At 40.9% G+C, this 22,781-nt stretch overlaps 1 protein-coding gene across 1 annotated transcript in view; it reads right to left on the bottom strand.

The window, feature by feature from the left end:
* The window catches only part of LOC126234302 (EF-hand domain-containing family member C2-like), a 240,230-nt gene that overhangs the window by 109,372 nt on the left and 108,077 nt on the right, over positions 1–22,781 (bottom strand). The window contains exon 6 of the mRNA XM_049942988.1: positions 15,231–15,492. Coding sequence (XP_049798945.1) covers positions 15,231–15,492 — 262 coding nt within the window. The remainder of the gene's footprint in view (positions 1–15,230; positions 15,493–22,781) is intronic.

Here is a 22,781-nt window from a genome sequence, read left to right as displayed (position 1 = left end):
TCAGTTTACCGAATTATGAGAACTCCAATTTTCCCAGTGTGACGCAATTTTTTGAGCACATGGTCCAGCAAAATCAGTATTTAAGTGAACCGTACAGTGAATCTGCACTTATACAATTATGTATCTCTAAATTACCGCGGTCATTAAGAGTGTCACTTTTAACAGGTCAACAAAAAGAAAATATTTCGGCATTCAGGGATCTGTTGCAGCTTTTAGAAGTGCAGCAATCTGATTATTCCTTTGTAAACAAAAATTTTTCGTATAACAACCAAGGCCAACAAACGTACAGCAATTATGATCAGACACGTAATTTCAATGGTAGAAGTGATAGACGCTTTAGGACTGACAACCACCAGAACTTTGGTAACAGACAAAATTCTAATTATCGGTATCGTCGAAATTATGAGCAACAGGAACCACATTTTGGTAACAATAGACGTTTTCCGCCACAACAACATGAAAGTCAGCCGGTTAGCATACCTAACCAACAATGGAATGCACAAGGTCAACCAGGCTTTAATGTTTCACCGCGTGCACGTGTAGTCCCTGATACAACAAATAGTAACGCACGGCAGCAAGGAAATAACTACGTACAGAGAACACAGTATTTCAATTCCTATCGCAATGCACCGTATAGGAATGAGTATCACGACAGACGTAAAAATGATGAGCACAATTATCAGCGTACGTTTAATAACAGTCGGTCATACCAACAGCAAAATTGTCCACAAGAACCTATTCTCATGAATGAACCCGACAGTAGGTATCATCCAGAGCGTAATGCGTCTGGAAGAAGTACTAGAACTGTTCAAATTGTACAAATGCCACAACATCCTCCTGATAATAATAACACGTCAGATAGAATCTGACTAGATACTGTACAGGACGCATCTTCCAATAACACAAGCACTACTTTTGACACGCAAAATGTTATTCACGAAAATGTTATTACTTTCGACGATATCAGAGACACTCTTTTGCAGGAAAGACCAGTTGTTCAGAAAACCATTTCACATCCTGTCATCGAAATTAAAATTGGTTCATCGAAATTTTCAGCAGTAATCGATTCCGGATCACCTATGTCAGTTATAAATGAGGAGACTTTTAATGAGTGCAACAAAGAGAATACCTATCCCACATTACCTTTAGGCAAAACCAAAGTAAAAGGAGCAGTATCAAGTAAAGGTGTAGACGTTAAATTACAGACACATTTGTCATTTTGTATTGGAGGTCATACTTTTCATTCAGATTTTTGGATTGTTCCTTTATTGACAACAGACGTAATTTTAGGTACTAATTTTCTCGTACAACACGATGCAGTGGTTGATTTTCAGAATTCCTATTTAATGTTAAAAGATGAAAATGTGCAATTGGCTTTAGAGTTTCAGCATTCATTATCTGCGGAAGAACAAACAATTAACTGCACAGAGGTCATTTCCGCAACACGTAACATAGACTGTAAGCCCGCATTGTTCACAGACACGTACGTACATAACTATAATACTCCAGACGAAGATGACTACGACGTAATGCAGATGATTACTGATAAGGTTAAAGAGAGCAGTGCAAATACAGACGACGAGCGAACGCAATTACACAAAATTCTTTTACAACAAGCTCCAGTTTTTGACAACATTCCTGGTACTATGTCCGGCTTTATGTATGAATTTCAAGTCAAACAGCACGACACATTTAAAGCAAAGCATTATCCCATTCCATATATCCATAGAGAACAAGTTAAAAAAGAGTTGCAGGATATGCTCGACCAAGGAATTATAGAACCGGCAGTTAGTCCGTACATAAACCCGCTACATATTGTTAAGAAAAAAGATGGCTCACTTCGCCTTGTACTTGATTCACGTCACATTAATGACATTATTATTAATGAAACAGATCGACCACAGACATTAGAGGAACTTCTACAGAAATTTCACGGTACAGCTATTTATTCCACATTAGATTTGAAATCGGGATTTTGGCAAATACAAATTCATCCGAATTGCAGAAAGTACACAGCTTTTCTCTGTTTTGGTGACTGTTATCAATTTTGCAAATTACCATTCGGCTTAACCATTTCTTCTGCTGCTTTTATTCGCGGTTTGAACACAATACTTCCGACAGAACTTAAAGACAGAATTACGACGTACGTAGATGACATTCTTATCGCAGAAGCTAACTGGTCTGAACACAATATGATTTTAGAACGACTGTTGCAAACTTTCCATGCACAAGGACTTACAGTTAATCTTAGTAAATCGCACTTTGGCAAAACTTCTATAAAATTTCTTGGACACGTAATTTCAGCAGAAGGCATTGCGCCTGATCCAGAAAAACTTCAAGCTCTACGTGACATTACTGTTCCTACAACGAAGAAACAATTACGCAGTTTTTTGGGCTTAATTAACTTTTTTCGCAAATTTATTCATCACTCTGCTTTAGACACGCCTAGATTATGCCAATTAACAGGTAAAAACACTATTTGGTTATGGGATAAGCAAGCACATTCTGAATTTGTGAATCTGAAACATGCTTTGTTGAATGCTCCACTTTTATCGCACCCAGATCTTACTCGAAATTTTTCTATTGCCACCGACAGTTCCAACACCGCTTTAGGCGTACACATTTTTCAGGAAATTGAAGAAGATGGTTCTACAGTAATTAAAAACATCGCATTTGCAAGCCGCATTTTGTCACCTGCTGAACGAAATTATTCCGTCACAGAATTGGAAACGTTATGTGTTGTATGGGCTTTTACGAGATTTCGGCACTTTCTTTATGGCAGACATACCACCGTATACACAGACCATAGAGCGATACAATTTTTACTTTCAGCTAAATTCACTCACGACAGGTTAAGTAGATGGAAACTTTATTTGCAGGAATTTAATTTTACAATAGTTCACATTCCCGGCACACAAAATGTAATAGCAGACGCATTATCCCGTTCTCTCAGCAACAATCAGCAAGACGTAGCAACCAACTTCTGCAAAGCAAATTTCAGTGTCATGTACATTCAGCAAGTAGCATTTGAAAATTTTATTTCGTCGTCACTACATGATATAGCACGAGAGCAAAGCAAAGACAATGTGTGGAAAGAAATTAAACACCTTTGGCAAGATAAGAATAATGTTACGATTAGGAACCACTACACTGTACGCAATGACATTCTGTTTCGCCGCTCTCATCCTGACAGCAACAATTGGTTATTATGCATTCCTGACGAACTGATTAACAAATTAATCTGGTACACTCATTTAAGTTACGCACATTATGGAGCCAGAAAATGTTTTCTTATACTGAGACAGAACTGTTATTTTTCGAACATGGAAAAACGTATACGACGAGTTTTAGCGTCATGTAAAATTTGCCAGAAACCTAATCAGACACCACTTCACACATTCCTCCATTATATCCCATTGTACCTGTTAAATTAAGACATATGGCCGCAGCAGATATTTTTGGTCCAATTCCGAGAACAAACAGAGGTTTTTGCTACATCTTTGTCGCTGTTGAACTCACTTCAAAATTTGTTACCTTCACTCCGTTACGTAAAGCTACTGCCAAAACTGTTTCGAAAGCATTTGTAAAACATTTTCTATTTCATGTAGGGCATGTGATGAAAGTAATTTCTGACAATGGACCACAATTTCGTTCTGCTGTATGGACACGCATGTTACGAGCTAGAAACATTTCTCCGATTTATATATCCAAGTACCACGCTTCTTCGAACCCTTGTGAACGATTAATGAAAGAAATTGGTAAACTGTGTAGAATATACTGCCACAAAAGACATGTTAATCGGGACACACACATACACTCATTCCAAGATGTAATTAATTCCATTCCAAATGAATCCACTATGCTATCTCCGTCTGTTATACTGAAAAACGTTGAACCACCAAACAAAATCAAAGAGTTAGTAAATTTTCCTAGATCACGTCGACTAAGACACCACGAAATAATTGACATTGCGCTGAACAACATCAAACGTGCCGCAGAGCGCCGGAGAAGACAGCAAAAACAGGTTTGTAGACGCCGAGACTTTCACGTTGGACAGAAGATATTAGTACGTACACACTATTTATCCAGCAAATTAAAAGGTAAGTGCAGTAAATTTGAACTTCTGTACGCAGGTCCATATCGGATTCGCAGCATTCCTCACCCCAATGTTGTACACGTCGAAACTCTGAGAACTAGGAAATCGAAAGGCAATCACCATATCTCCAATGTTAAACCGTTTATTGAATGAACATACTTTATGATTTATCACACTGTAATACATTTTCCAGATATTTATGTGAACAATTATTGATGATTATCGTATTTTTTCTTGGCAAGTGCCCGGCAAGGTAAGGTTAGCAGGTCGCTCTTCTTGTCGTTACACATCAGACCGTGCATATTTTCCAGATGAACTTACACATTTTTATGACCACTTATGAAATTATAATTATATGACTAATTACTGATGATGACTATCGTATTTTTTCTTGGCAAGTGCCCGGCAAGGTAAGGTTAACAGGTCGTTTTTCTTGTCGTTACATGTAATCACTAATCAAGACTTGTGTGTTAGTTAATGTCCTTCACCTTCTGACCTAACTACCTGAAATTATTGTAACATCCATTTGTCTTGTCCATCCTCATTATCATGGAGCACTATATTTGGTTTTTGCACTAATTCTACGTTGGTGTGCCGCCTCTTAAGAGCGTGGTGTTGACACGACATGCTGTCCACCACCGTAAGCGATGAAGACGTTATTATGGTCCCACTGTTTGGTGTACCTGGTATACTGCCAAATGATAGCATGGAATATTACTACGACGTTTCAGTGTCTTGATACGCTGATATATACTTCTGGGAACGGAACTGCAGATTGTATCACTTAGTGTTGTGATTCTGTGGAAAGATATGGACTTTCAGTGCAGCTGTGTGCAAACTAAAGTGCTACAACCATGATGCAATCCTTTCCTTTCCTATCCTAATAGTGAAAATCATTTTTAACTAACACCATTTATGTTCATGGCCTATACATTTTTTCTCGATTTGTTGAACTCCAGTGCGAGTACACTTATGTCACCTGTCGACATGATTTTTTGCTATTATGTTTATTTATTGTGAAAATACTAAAGACATTTTTTGATTTGTTCTGAAGTGCAGTATGTGTGCACTCTTGTCATCTATATTGTATATACTTTTTGTGATTTGATGATTTTACTACCCTTGCGTTTATTTGTTATAAAAATGTTCAAAAGTTTTCAGTGCATGTGCACTTATGTGAATATGTTTTCAACTGAACTCCAGTGCCTGTGCACTCTTCTCAATTTTCGATATGATTTGTGTTCATTCTGTATACTTTTTATGATTTATGTCATTTGTTACTCATTGTATATACATTTCGTCTTTTGCTGATATGTTCTCCACTGCAGTGCATGTGCACTCATGTCCCTTGTCAACATGATTTTGTTCAAAAAAAAAAAAAATGCTACAGAATCTTACAGTGCGTGTGCACTTTGTTATTTGTCAAATAATTTGTAAATACATTTTTCTGATTTGCTGATACGCTCTCTACTCATTGTACTTATATTTTGTCTTGTCTGTAATGTTTTGTAATCGGTGCATGTGCACAACATTTAATTCATGTACTACATCTGAATTTTTTTTGTAAAATGTAAAAGTTAATTAATTACAGAAAAATTTTGCCGCGATTGGCAAGTCCAAATGACTCACCATCGCTGCCAAATTTTTGCCCCCCCCAGTGGAGGGTTATGAAACACGTATGTTGTGCGGCGGCGATGGCGAGGCATTGTAGAATCTCTGACCAGAGAGCATGTAGTTGGTGCAGTTGCGCTCCACTCGCAGTAACGAGCAGTAGTCTGTTGGAAGTAGTAGCCGAGTGAGGTACCGAGCGGGAGTCTGTCAGTAGTGGTAGCGCAGAGCAGTCGGCGGGCGTCGGCACCGCAATGGTCGAGATTCAGGACAAGGTATATTATTAAGCAGCATCGCGCTCAGCTAGTAATGTAAATTAAATGTAATGAACTTTAAAGAATCGCCCCAATAATAATTTTGATTTAAAAGCAATTTTTTAACAAAGAATCATTCGATTTCCTTCCATTTCCTTTAAACAAAAAAATTCAATTAACTTCAAAAAATTTAGTTATTGGGATACATCTGCTGCAAGCTGTGGCGCAGAATAAGAGCAGAATTTTGACATGCAGTTATATTAAGGTAAGAAATTAATTCTGATTTTTGCACAGGGCCAAAGACCAACATTTCGGTTAAGCTGAGTTTTGATTGTCACTGTAGTTCCATTGTCATGGGATCATGTTTCATTATTTTATGCGAACTTATACTTGCGTCAGATTGCTAATTTTTGTTTAATTGTCATTGTCATTAATATTTTTGCGGGAAGGTTACACTTGGCTCCATTTCTATTAAGTATTGTCTTTCAAAATTTCTGTGGGGAGGTTACAAACTGTATATCAGTGCGTTAAGGCATTGATATTCGTTGATCTTGTTACAACTCTAATTTCCAGGGTTCCTTTCATTTGCATTTGCATTTCCTCTTCAAATCTCGATTGGTCGAAGTTGAAAGAAGATTCCTTACTGAACGATGGGGAAAATTTGTTTGTCTCATCTACAAATTTTCAGTCCTATTCCGCAGTTTGTTGTGCGTCGTTAAATTCACTTTTTGTGTGAAATTCCGTTATTTTACGTCTTCCAATTCTGTAGCACTGTTTGAAATTACGCAACCAATCAGTGCATCCCTTGAAATCACTGTAATATATGTCGTGCGCATTTTGATGCGTATAACTTCCCCCATGAACTATGGACCTTGCCGTTGGTGGGGAGGCATGCGTGCCTCAGCGATACAGATGGCCGTACCGTAGGTGCAACCACAACGGAGGGGTATCTGTTGAGAGACCAGACAAACATGTGGTTCCTGAAGAGGGGCAGCAGCCTTTTCAGTAGTTGCAGGGGCAACAGTCTGGATGATTGACTGATCTGGCCTTGTAACATTAACCAAAACGGCCTTGCTGTGCTGGTACTGCGAACGGCTGAAACCAAGGGGAAACTACAGCCGTAATTTTTCCCGAGGGCATGCAGCTTTACTGTATGATTAAATGATGACGGCGTCCTCTTGGGTAAAATATTCCGGAGGTAAAATAGTCCCCCATTCGGATCTCCGGGCGGGGACTACTCAAGAGGACGTCGTTATCAGGAGAAAGAAAACTGGCGTTCTACAGATCGGAGCGTGGAATGTCAGATCCCTTAATCGGGCAGGTAGGTTAGAAAATTTAAAAAGGGAAATGGATAGGTTAAAGTTAGATATAGTGGGAATTAGTGAAGTTCGGTGGCAGGAGGAACAAGACTTTTGGTCAGGTGATTACAGGGTTATAAATACAAAATCAAATAGGGGTAATGCAGGAGTAGGTTTAATAATGAATAAAAAAATAGGAATGCGGGTTAGCTACTACAAACAGCATAGTGAACGCATTCTTGTGGCCAAGATAGACACAAAGCCCATGCCTACTACCGTAGTACAAGTTTATATGCCAACTAGCTCTGCAGATGATGAAGAAATTGATGAAATGTATGACGAGATAAAAGAAATTATTCAGGTAGTGAAGGGAGACGAAAATTTAATAGTCATGGCTGACTGGAATTCGTCAGTAGGAAAAGGGAGAGAAGGAAACATAGTAGGTGAATATGGATTGGGGGGGAAGAAATGAAAGAGGAAGCCGCCTTGTAGAATTTTGCACAGAGCATAACTTAATCATAGCTAACACTTGGTTCAAGAATCATAAAAGAAGGTTGTATACCTGGAAGAATCCTGGAGATACTAAAAGGTATCAGATAGATTATATAATGGTAAGACAGAGATTTAGGAACCAGGTTTTAAATTGTAAGACATTTCCAGGGGCAGATGTGGATTCTGACCACAATCTATTGGTTATGAACTGCAGATTGAAACTGAAGAAACTGCAAAAAGGTGCGAATTTAAGGAGATGGGACCTGGATAAACTGAAAGAACCAGAGGTTGTAGAGAGTTTCAGGGAGAGCGTAAGGGAACAATTGACAGGAATGGGGGAAAGAAATACAGTAGAAGAAGAATGGGTAGCTCTGAGGGATGAAGTAGTGAAGGCAGCAGACGATCAAGTAGGTAAAAAGACGAGGGCTAATAGAAATCCTTGGGTAACAGAAGAAATATTGAATTTAATTGATGAAAGGAGAAAATATAAAAATGCAGTAAATGAAGCAGGCAAAAAGGAATATAAACGTCTCAAAAATGAGATCGACAGGAAGTGCAAAATGGCTAAGCAGGGATGGCTAGAGGACAAATGTAAGGATGTAGAGGCTTGTCTCACTAGGGGTAAGATAGATACTGCCTACAGGAAAATTAAAGAGACCTTTGGAGAGAAGAGAACCACTTGTATGAATATCAAGAGCTCAGATGGCAACCCAGTTCTAAGCAAAGAAGGGAAGGCAGAAAGGTGGAAGGAGTATATAGAGGGTTTATACAAGGGCGATGTACTTGAGGACAATATTATGGAAATGGAAGAGGATGTAGATGAAGATGAAATGGGAGATAAGATACTGCGTGAAGAGTTTGACAGAGCACTGAAAGACCTGAGTCGAAACAAGGCCCCGGGAGTAGACAACATTCCATTAGAACTACTGATGGCCTTGGGAGGGCCAGTCATGACAAAACTCTACCATCTGGTGAGCAAGATGTATGAGACAGGCGAAATACCCACAGACTTCAAGAAGAATATAATAATTCCAATCCCAAAGAAAGCAGGTGTTGACAGATGTGAAAATTACCGAACTATCAGTTTAATAAGTCACAGCTGCAAAATACTAACACGAATTCTTTACAGACGAATGGAAAAACTGGTAGAAGCGGACCTCAGGGAAGATCAGTTTGGATTCCGTAGAAATGTTGGAACACGTGAGGCAATACTAACCTTACGACTTATCTTAGAAGAAAGATTAAGAAAAGGCAAACCTACGTTTCTAGCATTTGTAGACTTAGAGAAAGCTTTTGACAACGTTAACTGGAATACCCTCTTTCAAATTCTGAAGGTGGCAGGGGTAAAATACAAGGAGCGAAAGGCTATTTACAATTTGTACAGAAACCAGATGGCAGTTATAAGAGTCGAGGGGCATGAAAGGGAAGCAGTGGTTGGGAAAGGAGTGAGACAGGGTTGTAGCCTCTCCCCGATGTTATTCAATCTGTATATTGAGCAAGCAGTAAAGGAAACAAAAGAAAAATTCGGAGTAGGTATTAAAATTCACGGAGAAGAAGTAAAAACTTTGAGGTTCGCCGATGACATTGTAATTCTGTCAGAGACAGCAAAGGACTTGGAAGAGCAGTTGAACGGAATGGACAGTGTCTTGAAGGGAGGATATAAGATGAACATCAACAAAAGCAAAACGAGGATAATGGAATGTAGTCGAATTAAGTCTCGTGATGCTGAGGGAATTGGATTAGGAAATGAGACACTTAAAGCAGTAAAGGAGTTTTGCTATTTGGGGAGCAAAACAACTGATGATGGTCGAAGTAGAGAGGATATAAAATGTAGACTGGCAATGGGAAGGAAATCGTTTCTGAAGAAGAGAAATTTGTTAACATCTAGTATAGATTTAAGTGTCAGGAAGTCGTTTCTGAAAGTATTTGTATGGAGTGTAGCCATGTATGGAAGTGAAACATGGACGATAACCAGTTTGGACAAGAAGAGAATAGAAGCTTTCGAAATGTGGTGCTACAGAAGAATGCTGAAGATAAGGTGGGTAGATCACGTAACTAATGAGGAGGTATTGAATAGGATTGGGGAGAAGAGAAGTTTGTGGCACAACTTGACTAGAAGAAGGGATCGGTTGGTAGGACATGTTTTGAGGCATCAAGGGATCACAAATTTAGCATTGGAGGGCAGCGTGGAGGGTAAAAATCGTAGAGGGAGACCAAGAGATGAATACACTATGCAGATTCAGAAGGATGTAGGTTGCAGTAGGTACTGGGAGATGAAGAAGCTTGCACAGGATAGAGTAGCATGGAGAGCTGCATCAAACCAGTCTCAGGACTGAAGACCACAACAACAACAACGTAGTACGTCACTACCATGCACATCTCTTAACTGTATCGGACATCCTTGAAATCCACAAACACCAGTTTCTGTAACAAGTGTACTTGTCCTCCCTTTGAATACTCGAAGTTTTTCTTATGCATTACACGTCATATTGCTGCGGACTTATTCGACATCTCTTCATAACGGTTTTTTCTTTTTTTAAAAAAACTGTGCTGTGGATGATCTTTTATGAACCTAATTATGTTTAGTTTCCTCCCCGCCCCCCCGCCCCCCCCCCCCCCCCCCCCGACAACAATTGTCCTTTACTACGTTTTACTGTAGACGAGATTTGTGGCTTCCTGTCCTACAAGGACGAAGAACTACATGACTCGACAGCTGTTTCAGTATCTCTTTCGGCTGTTAAGCACGTATCGTCATCGTTGTAAACCTCATGTACGTTGTCCGGACAGTCGAGAGTGTACGACAGCACACATTCCACTGACTGATCTTGCAATAACGCAAATATTTTATCTGCCACTTCTTTCTCCTCTGCGAAATTCCTTGCGTTTCTTTATGACGAAACATCAACTTCGGCAAAAGTTGTCGTAGACATAATGCAATGTTTGTTTTGCCTATCGTTGCCATTGCTCTGTTTGTATCAGCACCACTAGCATTGTAACACTGTTGTCAATTACTCGTCGACTAACCAATTCGACTACGCTCCGTAGCCTCACACTGTGCTCACCATTGCATACCTGCAGATACGCTCCCTGTTGTCGTTAACGGCCATTATTGTGGCTACGTGGTAGACTTTTCAATTGAAGACAACGTTTTTTCTATAAATACCAGACGCATTCTGATCATGACCAGCACTTACTATGTACTTACATCTTTAGTTTGACGTTGATACTACATCGGAATATTTTATGGTATGTATGGCTGTTACTCTTGGCTGTTAATCATGTAAACACTTTTTATCTTTCTTATGTAGCACCTTTTTAACCTTCCTTCGTATCTATTTTTCAACAGTTTTCATTAAATATGTAGTGGTTTTTTCACTCTCCAATATAAATTCTGCACTTACGGTCCTTTCATTGCTTGTAACGATTATGATCGCACAATCTACTATAGCACTTGACAGAGGCCAAGTAGCGTACTATGATGAGACGCTTATCTCTCTCGTGGAGCTGCCCTGTCTGCACAGTTTACTGTACGCACCATTCCGTGGCTGTTCGCCTTACTTCCGCCAGGCAGTCGGCAGAATGTTTGTGATCATTGGTCCATCGACAATCTGACCATTTATATAATTATTTTAGCGCAATACAGAGAGAATTTAGTATAACACTGCTGTTACTGTGAGTTGCTTATTTCATTCGTTAAGATGCTGTTGCTTTAGCTAATTTCCTGTTTTATTTAACTGCAGGCAACTTGGAGATGTTCTAACAATGAAACTAATCGTAGTACAATAAAAAAAATGGTTCAAATGGCTGTGAGCACTATGGGACTTAACATCGCAGGTCATCAGTCCCCTAGAACTTAGAACTACTTAAACCTAACTAACCTAAGAACATCACACACATCCATGCCCGAGGCAGGATTCGAACCTGCGACCGTAGCAGTGTAGTACAATAAAAGTAGGTTTGATTAATCATTAAATACGAATACCTTTTTTGCAACTGATGGATGATAATCCAACCAAAGGACATCACGGATCTATAGTGACCAGCTCATTCTGGGGAGCAGACTTACCTCTGACTGAAAATATATGGAACACTCTAGATCACAATACTGCAATACACTGGTAATCTCTGGAGAACACTTCGCTAGCAAAGGAAGGCGCTATCCCAGGTCATGCTGGATAAGCTGATGCAAAGCACAAGGGATGTTCTATAAGTAATGCAACACGTTTCTTTCTGAAAGTTGCTTATTGAGGATTCTAATACACAATACTTTTTATGAAGACAGTAACTGTTCTCGAAAGAACAGATACCATTGGTGATCGTGCAGCTTCTCTAGAATAAATGATAATTATTTGAAACCTCAGCTTCTGACAGGTGTTGTTGATATACCTCGATGGGGACAGTTGAAAATGTGTGCTCCGCAATGTGCCGAGGTATATCAACAACACCTGTCGGCATGAGGGCTTCAATTAATTATCATTTATTCTAGGGAAGCTGCACAGTCATCAATGGTATCTGTTCTTTCGAGAACAGTTACTATCTTCATATATAGTTAAAGGTTACAGCGAGACCGCTACGGTCGCAGGTTCGAATCCTGCCTCGGGCATGGATGTGTGTGATGTCCTTAGGTTAGTTAGGTTTAACTAGTTCTAAGTTCTAGGGGACTAATGACCTCAGAAGTAGAGTCCCATAGTGCTCAGAGCAGTTTTTAGTTATAGGTTACCCGGCCATTGACCTTCGTCTGTGCGAATGCGCTCAGGTTGCCCGCACTCTTACGGGAATCGTCACCCTAGTGGGCGCGGGTAACGAGTGGATGGGCAAACATCTATTAGGTACATTACGTATGTAGATTGTGGACAGTTGGGAATGTGGGTCTCACGGGAAGCGTGCAAGGGATAAGTCTCTGCAGTCGTGCTATTCATCTGTATCCTCAGTGGCTCAGATGAATAGAGCGTCTGCCCTGTAAGCAGGAAATCCCAGGTTCGAGTCCCCGTCGGGGCACACATTTTCAACCGTCCCCATCGAGGTATATCAACACCACCTGTCGGCAGCTGAGGGTTTCAATTAATTTTCATTTACAATATTATTTCCTCCTTCTCTGGCTACAAAATCCTATTTTTATACATGATCTCCGTTCAGTGCGACCGTCTTACACCACCTTACTGAGATGACCTGTATATGCCAATATGGTACCACTGTACTGGGCGACATCGGAGCCAGTGTCTTGCTGTGTCAGTAACCTACCCATCATACAAGTACTGCTCTCCGTAGAGTGCATCTTTCATTGGGCCAAACAGATGGAAGTCTGAAGGTGTGAGACCCGGGCTATAGGGTAGATAAGGACGAACAGTCCAATGAAGTTCAGTAAGCTCCTGTCTGCTACACAGTCATGTATGAGGCCGTGCATTGTCACAGAGAAGTTCGTATGCATTTTTGTGGCACGTGTCAACTCTGCAGGAGATACAGCTGTGTGCGGCCAGCCGGTACGCGGGAGATTGGACAGGTTTGCGCGACCTTGTTGCGATAATGACAGACGCCTCGCCAAACAACCTACCGTGTTTTGTTCACTGCCAGGTCTCCGCAGATATTCTGCAAGCGTCTATGAATACCTGAGGTACTCCGGTTTTCCGCCAAAAGAAACTCCATGACAGCTAACTGCTTGGAACGCGTCTACACTACAGACGCCATTTTGAAGGCCACGTATAGCGCCGCCACCTATCGGAACTTCATGAAAGTATAGGGGATGAAGAGGGAAATTCCATGATGTCCCACAACAAAATCCGTATTTTTTCAATCGAAACTGGCCGAGGAAAACATGCATGACATTAATTGTTAAATGCCCCTCGTGTTTGGAGATATTACGTACCCCGTATCACTTTTTCCGAGTGCATCAGACTCCGAATTGACGTTTTGTATGCCACTGTCAGTGGACACAACACGTATTAATTTCCACTCACGGTTAATGGTCGGTTTTCCAGTATATTTAGTCTCTTTGTGACTGTATCACGTGTCACAGTATTGCTAGGGCACCATTTAGTGTACACACTATCGTCGTACCTAAAGCCGTTGGCACACGGACCGTGCTGTCGAACGTTAACGTTGAGCGTGCCGAGTTCAATGTGCTGGTGAGCGCTCAGAAACGATGTGACTTGTGCATATGGTACCTGGGCCCCAACGTGGTATACGTGATCGCAACATGGTCCAATGGCAGTCGTCGGCTGTATCTGCCTCGTAAATCACACTGTTAACGAAATGGATGATCGCAAAATTCCCATATTAGCTCTGTTAAATCGTACTTTTTGCTCCCTTGTTCATATGCTAATTAGGTTGATCTGTCTGTAGTATATAAAAATAAAAAGTTCAATATCCGTGAAAATATTGTAAGGTAAAAAGGAAAGTACCATATCCGGTCAGTAAGGACATCGGCTTATAAAAGTTCCATTACAAACAGTACAATACAAATTTACAATAGTTCTGCACATAAGATAAAAATTATTTCATCATGCTCACTTTTTAGTAAAACCCTAAGGTCATTCTTACTTGATTACTATGCATGCCCAGCAGCAGAATATCTACATGTGAGTTGCAAAACTTAAAGGGAGAAAAGGGCAAAATATTTTACTGCAAGTAGTGTAAGGTGTCCTGTAGATTAAGCCAATAGAACAAACTCACCCCTCAGAAAGAACGCACTTATATTTATATAACATTGAATATTATAGTATATTCTCGTATTAAAATAATAAGAAGGTATCAGAACCTGTTAAAAACGCGAAGATTAGAAAAAAAAATTAGGTGCAGTTGGACGGGAACCACCATCACTTCAGAATTTCGCTACGAAACTTTCGCTACACAACGGCGGATGATAAGAGACAAAAAGTTTACTATTTGCAGAATACTTTAATTGTAGTTACATAACTAATAGAGATTTAATCATAACAAATTGTACCATGAACAATGCGCTGTTAATGAATTCTCAACATGCTGTTGATTTCAAATGGGATACTCCTACAATACGCAAGTTACAATAATTCTTTTACACGAATATGACGTTTCTCGTCATTTTATCACAACGAATGACACAATTAACGGAGGTTTTCGAGAGCTCTGCAGTTTGTTTGTGCTCAGAAACGGCATATATACTTATGGGCTTCAACTGGGAGCCAATATGGCGCCTCACAACTCTGTACCGAAGGGAGATGGCGCGCATGTGACGTAGATGGCGTCCTGCCATCTCATTGGACTATGTTCAAAAGCACGTTCAGAATATCTGACATGCTAGATTTTGCTCTGCACGTTCGTAAAGATTCCCCAACGTGCTGCTTCCACGCTATGACGTCAGAAACTCGGCACGCTCAACGTTCGGATGCACAGCCCCTGTGCCTGCGGCTTAACATTGTTTCGTGTATCTCGAGGCTCTCTCGACTTACTGCTAAGACTGTACGATGCAGCACTGATGGACAGAAAAGGCCCGGCCGCAGTTCTTACCGACTCCGTACTTGGCGTGGTAGTAGGCCTTGGTGAAGTCGTCCCAGTCGGTGAGCACGACCTTGCGGCCGAAGCAGTTGATGCAGGCGCCGATGGCCAGGTCGGAGTCGCGGTAGAAGTTGTGCGGCGTGGCGGCGGCGCAGCCGAGGGCGTCGGCCACGTAGCGGTAGTTGGTGGGCCCCTCGCCCTTGCCCGCGCTCGACAGCACGTTCAGCAGCGTCAGCGGCGACTCCGACCCCACCGGCGGCAGCGCCTCGAACGTCTTCACACCACACAGTTTGCTTCTACCACTTACTCACCTACTTGGTTCACTGTTAATCACGCACATGCAAAAGCGGCACAGTAATTAAAAAAAAATAGTTCAGTAAGTCACAAATCACACTCCTCAAAATTTAACAACTTATGTGAGGTATGCACAATGTTTCTCTGACCTGGTGTTCACCGTGGAACGTATTAACCTTAATAAGATACCCCACTCTGAGTAACAAGGAGCCACACCGCACAAAATATTATTTACCTCGTTAACAGAGCACACTGGTCGCGGAGCGTTGTAGATGGTATAGATCTGTAACCAGACTGTCATAACGCCTCTGCCACTGACATAGGTCATGCAATGAAGAAAGAAAGGAAGATTGCAGTTTAAGGGTAACAGGAATTAAAAATCCATTGAAATAAGGAATTCTTTTTTAAAAATGAAGAACAAACCGCCTTTAGTCACAAGTTGCATTTATTTACTGCACTACGCATTTCGAGCCCTGGAGGCTCATCTTCAGGTGCTTTTTAGTGATTTACATCAGGTTTTTTAGTTGTTTGCCTGTTGATATTACATTTTTGTGTTACAACATGGTATATTGTAGATATAAGTTTAACAGCGTTAATAATATGAAACTAACTTACAGTTTAACATTGCATGATGTCTGCTTCTGTTGTGCAGTTGGTATACACAATACACATCTTTAATTTTGCAGTAGATACTGGGATATATACATAGTCACACACTTTTTCGCACATTTTAGTAGCAGAACGTAAACATGCCAAAGATTCTCGTTCATATAGCTGTTCTACTTCTAAATATAATCGATTTTCTTGTTTCATAGTAGATAATATGATACAGTATTACTAGTACACAGATATTATTAAAATAATTATTTGGTACCATGTTGTAGGTTGTTAGCTGTTTGTATTATTAAAGATTTGATTCCTCAGGAAAAAGTAAACTTTTGAAGGTCTAGAAAAAATTGTGGCTGTTAAACTCTGTTTGTTCATTCAACAAGTTTTCGGAATATTTTTCTTTGTGTAGCATTATTTCTAACTGTTCTAGTAGATTAAGTTTTTTACTGTTGGGTTCTGTGTGAAGTACAGTTAGGCTGTTGTGGATGTCGTCAAGTCTGTGTTTATTAATATACATGTGGTTAGCTATTGTAGATTTTTGAAAATGGTTTAGTGGAAAGGCGTCGGTGTGTTCTTTATACCGTGTGTGGAAGGTTCTTCCAATTTTTCCTATGTAAAATGCAGGGCAACTGTTACATTGTAATTTATATATTCCACTGTCTTGTGTTATTGGCTTGTTTGTGTTCACTGTGTGAGGTAAGTGGTATCCAAGTTTGCTGCTTGTGGAGAAAGATATTTTAATATTCGTTTTTTTAATAAGTTAGCTACTTTTTGTGATACTGTGCCTAAGTATGGAATGCTTGTGAAGATTTGTTTTGTGTCGGTAGTTCTCTTTTCAGTGTTTTTGTGAGTGATGTTGGTCTGCATTTTATCAATTGATTTTACAGAGTAACCATTATTTACTGTAATTGTTTTGATAGTATCTATTTCTTGTGTTAGTGCTTTGGGTTTTAAAGGTAATGTATGCGCCCTGTTCAACATTGATCTACATGCAGCATACTTATATGTGTTCGGGTGATATGAAGATTCATGTATTGTGATGTCAGTGTAGGTTAGTTTTCGGTAAATGTACAAGTTATGTTCTTGTTGTTCATTCACAATTGTGAGGTCTAAGAAATTTATGGATTGATTTGTTTCATGTTCTATTGTGAACTTTATTTTATTGTGGAGTGAGTTGAATGATGTGAGGAGTTCTTCAAGTTCATCTTTAGTGCCATCATCTACAATATACCATGTTGTAACACAAAAATGTAATTCAACAGGCAAACAACTAAAAAACCTGATGTAAATCACTAAAAAGAACCTGAAGATGAGCCTCCAGGGCTCGAAATGCATAGTGCAGTAAATAAACGCAACTTGTGCCTGAAGGCGGTTTGTTCTTCATTTTACGAAAGTAAAACAGTCGCGGGCGACACACTGAAAAACAATGGATAAAAAAATGGTTCTGAGCACTATGGGACTTAACTTCTAAGGTTATCAGTCCCCTAGAACTTAGAACTACTTAAATCTAACTAACCTAAGGACATCACACACATCCACGCCCGAGGCAGGATTCGAACCTGCGACCGTAGCGGTCGCGCGGTTCTGGACTGTAGCGCCTAGAACCGCTCGGCCACTCCGGCCGGCACAATGGATAAAATGAATTCTTTTTTAGTGATAAGTTACACCCCAATCCTTCCTGAACCAGAATATGTATGGCTTTTATACCTTATATTAACAGGACAATAAGAGCATTTTCTAAACAACATGCCCATTCTCCCTTCTGTCGGCTGTCAATTGAGTTATGTTTATCCCAGCTGGAGCAGACGCTCCTTACCTTTGTTCTGTAACCACTACGTCGAAAGTTGGTCAACTTGGCGCTAAGCGAGAGTAGGTAACAGCTAAAATCAGTTCACCGTTCTGTTTTCGTTTCACTCGTAGTCGTGATTTGAAATAGTACTTGATTTTAGGAGGGAATCTTCCTGTGTTAATAGTTTTGTTTTATCTATGCAGATCGTAAATATTGGCAGAATAGGAATTTCAACAGTAGAAATAAGGTTAAAGGTAAAAGACGATCCCTATCATTCTTTCGGTTCGAAGGGCTACGAGTCATGGTGTAAGTTCAAAATGGTTCAAATGGCTCTGAGCACTATGGGACTCAACTGCTGAGGTCATTAGTCCCCTAGAACTTAGAACTAGTTAAACCTAACTAACCTAAGGACATCACAAACATCCATGCCCGAGGCAGGATTCGAACCTGCGACCGTAGTGGTCTTGCGGTTCCAGACTGCAGCGCCTTTAACCGCACGGCCACTTCGGCCGGCATGGTGTAAGTATCAGAGAGCTAGTGTAACTGGTGATGTATATGAACATAACAATTCCGTACCAATGTCAGTAGCAAATGTTCTGACACCTATCTTGAGAGAGTTAGCTAGCAAAAACTTGCTTGCTAAATGCATCCACGGGAGAACACAAAATCCCATCGAAGGTTTCAATAACTGTGTGTGCGAACGCTTGCCTAAAACTGTATTTGTGAGCCTCAAGCCCCTAAAAACTGGTGTCATGTATGCAGTGTTGTGTTTCAGTGATGGGTCAGACAGCAGGCTGAAAGTTTTCATTGCATAGAATCTAGGGTGAACATGAAGAATGCGCTTCTGTCATTTGAGCATCTGAGGGTGCAGGCGGCTGAGAAAAGTGCACTACAAACAACAAAAGAGGCCAGAATTAAAAACGAGGACCTTCAAACGTAAAATGCAGGATACAGAAACCCGCAACGATGACAACTATGGATCTGTCTAGTCTAAACTTTGAATGTAGGTTGAAAAGATTTGTATCAAAGACATAAAGTGCATTTTCCTGAAAGTATGACATAGGTACAATTTTCTCTGAAAGTAATATATCTTTATTCACGGAACTTGGTACAGAGTTTAATTACATCACTTTGAATAAAATGTAATAGAGTTACGGCATTCGAGTAAACGGTTTGACAAATATTTAGAAATTATTTTATTAAATGCCAGTTTTTTTAGGTAACAAACATATTTTCGAGTATCTGCTGTGATAACAATGCTACTGTCATAGAAGTAAAACAACTTGCATAAAAATACGAAAACTTACGCATGTTTCAAATTTGGTTTGATTTAACAAATAGTTTTTGAGATAAATCACCAATGTTAGTATGGTGAATCAAAGGATATTCGCTCACGACTGGGTCCTCTTAATGTCCCATCGACATCGAGGCCGTTAGAGAAGGAGCACAAGCTCGCTCTGTTTGAAGGATGGGGACGGTGATCGGCCGTGCCCTTTCGAAGGAAGTATCCTAGTATTTGCCTGGAGCGATTTAGGGAAAAACGGAAAACCTAAATCTAGATGGCTGTACACGAATTTGAATAGTCTTCGACCCGAATGCGAGTCCCGTGTGGTGCACCTCTCTCGGTGTCATGCCACTGATGTGATATGTATGTGCCATTCGACTGTAAGGAATCGGTGCAGTAAGACAAGTAGCCGTGAACACGTGACAGAATGGCAGAAAGGAGCAATCGTGTTTCAACGTGTTCGTGATCACACCATGAAAGAAGTTCCCCCATTCGCTGGTTTATCAATGCGCTCACCAACGTGTTTAGAAGGAAATGTGTACTATTCGTACGTCTATAACACAGTATACAAACAGTGGCATAAAAATCTGCAGCGGCGGGATACGAGTGCCATGCCTAGTCAATGAGAATCGGTTTCAAACTCTACAGGAACTGTCAATGAATCCAGTTCCATCTCATCCATTTTCCGAGTGAACTGTGCGGATTTGTGAAAGGCCATTTCCCACAGAGCCACATAAAGCTTGTAATACACTGAAGAGCCAAAGACACTGGTACATCTGTCTAATATCGTGTACGGTCCCAGCGAGCACGCAGAAGTGCCGCAACACGACATGGCGTGGACTCGACTAATGTCTGAAGTCGTGCTGGAGGGAACTGACACGATGAATCGTGAAGGACTGTCCACAAATCCGTTAGACTACGAGGGGGCGAAGATCTCTTCTGAACTGCACGTTGCAAGGCATGCCAGATATACTCAATAATGTTCATGTCTGGGGAGCTTGGTGGCCAGCGGAAGTGTTTAAACTCAGAAGAGTGTTCCTGGAGCCACTCTGTAGCAATTCTGGACGTGTAGGGTGCCGCATTGTCCTGCTGGAATTGCCCACGTCCGTCAGAATGCACTATGGACATGAATGGATGCAGGAGATCAGACGCTTCACCTGTCAGAGTCGTATCTAAACGTGTCAGGGGTCCATATCACTCCAACTGCACACGTCCCACACCATTACAGAGCTCCACCAGCTTGAACAGTCCCCTGCTGACATGCAGGGTCCATGGATTCAAGAGGTTGTCTCCATACACATACACGTCCATCCGCCCGATACAATTTGAAACGAGACTCGTCCGACCAGGCAACATGTTTCCAGTCATCAACAGTTCAGTGCCGGTGTTGATGGGCCCAGGCGAGGGGTAAAGCTTTGTGTCGTGCACATCAAAGGTACACGACTGGGCCTTCGGCTCCGAAAGCCCATATCGAAAATGTTTCGTTGAATGGTTCGTACGCTGACACTTATTGATGGCCCAGCATTGAAATCTGCAGCAATTTGCGGATGGGTTGCACTTCTGTTACGTTGAACGATTCTCTTCAGTCCTCTTTGACCCCGTTGTTGCAGGATCTTTTTCCAGCCGCAGCGATGTTAGAGATTTCATGTTTTACCGGATTCCTGATATTCACGGTACATTCATGAAGTGGTCGTAAGGGAAAATTGCCACTCCATCGCTACCTCGTAAGTGCTGTGTCCCAACGCTCGTGCGCCGACCATAAAACCAATTGATAACCTGCCATTGTAGCAGCAGTAACCGATCTAACAACTGCGTTCATGTACCAGGACTTTTATTTCAAAATCGTTGGTGACTAAGTGTTGCCCCTTCTTCGACATCTTCATGATAAGTAAGCTGTGGACAGTCCCGTCTTCCAGGATAAAAGCACTCGTTTCACAGGTCTCTAAGCATACGTTTCTGATTAGACGAACACTCAGGCATCCTACCGCCACCTACACTAGCCTAGTAAATCACCTGATCTTAATCCCACACAAAATGACTGAGATTACTTGGAACGTAGGTGAAACGTAGAAATCAACATACTCGCAATTTGCTAGTTCTGTAGAAAGGAGTGAGATATTCGGCCATGAAAATCTTTGACAATCTACGCAATGGTGTAAAGGATTTAATGGATAATAAAGATAACTTCAGATACAAATGCAAATCATATCTGCTTGACGTCTCCGTCTACTCAATGGAACTTTAATAGTGGAAACTATTTATTTACAGCTCGTGCAAAATAGATACGTGTTTCAAAGTTTTACTGACCTTCAAAGTAGTCACCAGCATTGTGTATAACCCGTTGCCAGCGATGTGGAAGTCGTAGGATACTCTTAGCAGTGCCAGTTGTGTTGACATTTCGAGCGGCGCGGTCTATTGCCGACGAATTTGTAGCAGTTCTGAAGCGAATGCCGTGTGGTGTTTACTTCAGTTTAGAAATCGAGTTGAACTCACGAGGGCTTAAGTCAGGGGAGTGCAGTAGGTGGTATAGCACTTAGCAGACCCATCAGTCAAACAAATTAGTAACAGCTTGCACTGTACGTGCTTGAGCATTGTCCTGCAAAATGATGGTCAGGTCCTGCAAAAGGACAATCCTCGTCCATATATAGCACCTGCCTCTATGAACTATTTGGTTTGCATCATGTTGAGGTACTCTTATGGCCAGCAAGGTACCCTTATCTGTCCCCCATGGAATATGTGTGGGAACAGGCTAGAGGGTGTGAACGTCATATTGATAGGCAGCCTCACACTGCTAAGTTTTTTGCATATTTGACTCGATATTGTAATCACTGAAATAACATCAAATACCCTATCTCACAAAATTTCATTTAGTTTATCCTTCCTTTCTGGGTGTTTCACCGTTTTTGTCAGGCAGCATATTATGTAGTCACATTTTTCCAGTACACTGAGACTTCGGGAATAATACAGGTAAAATTCTTCGTAAGAGCCTTCTGAAACGCCGTTATAAAAAAAAATTGAGAGAACAAATAGCGAACAGTGGAACACAGTGGGCCTGCAGGAAACCTGACAATGAGGTTTGCTAGACGGAAAATATCTTATGCCATAGGCATCCACGGACGGAAGAGAGCAGTGGGAAGGAGTGTTTCCTTGCTCTCCACCTCACCTTTGGCAGACATTCTTCAGAGCTGTCTACAATACACACGACACAGCAGTCGACATTGACCACCAAATTGTGTGTGAAAGCGCACTCACCCATTTACGATTTTCTCGTTTGTAGACACTTAATTAAACCCTTCCCATACTTTGACGAGTCTGAATCGTGATAACAATTTTGGGCCAAACATGAACATCTCGATTCGCGGAAAAATATTTGGGCCAAACGTAAACGTCACGAGTCACAGTCGCAGGAACGAAAGTCGGGCCAAACGCAAACGTCACAAGTGAAACCGAAGAAATAAACACCTGTTACTTATAATCCTGCTTTAGTTCTTACCATTAAGCCGCAAGAATTGGCCACCACTCGTTAAATCTATGTTATAAAGCAAGGATGCTAGTGGTTTTGGACCTTCGTTTTTGAAGAAATATT

The sequence above is a fragment of the Schistocerca nitens genome, chromosome 2, assembly GCF_023898315.1.
Source record: "Schistocerca nitens isolate TAMUIC-IGC-003100 chromosome 2, iqSchNite1.1, whole genome shotgun sequence".
Taxonomy (NCBI): Eukaryota; Metazoa; Arthropoda; class Insecta; order Orthoptera; family Acrididae; genus Schistocerca; species Schistocerca nitens.
This window is presented reverse-complemented; position numbering and strand designations above follow the sequence as displayed.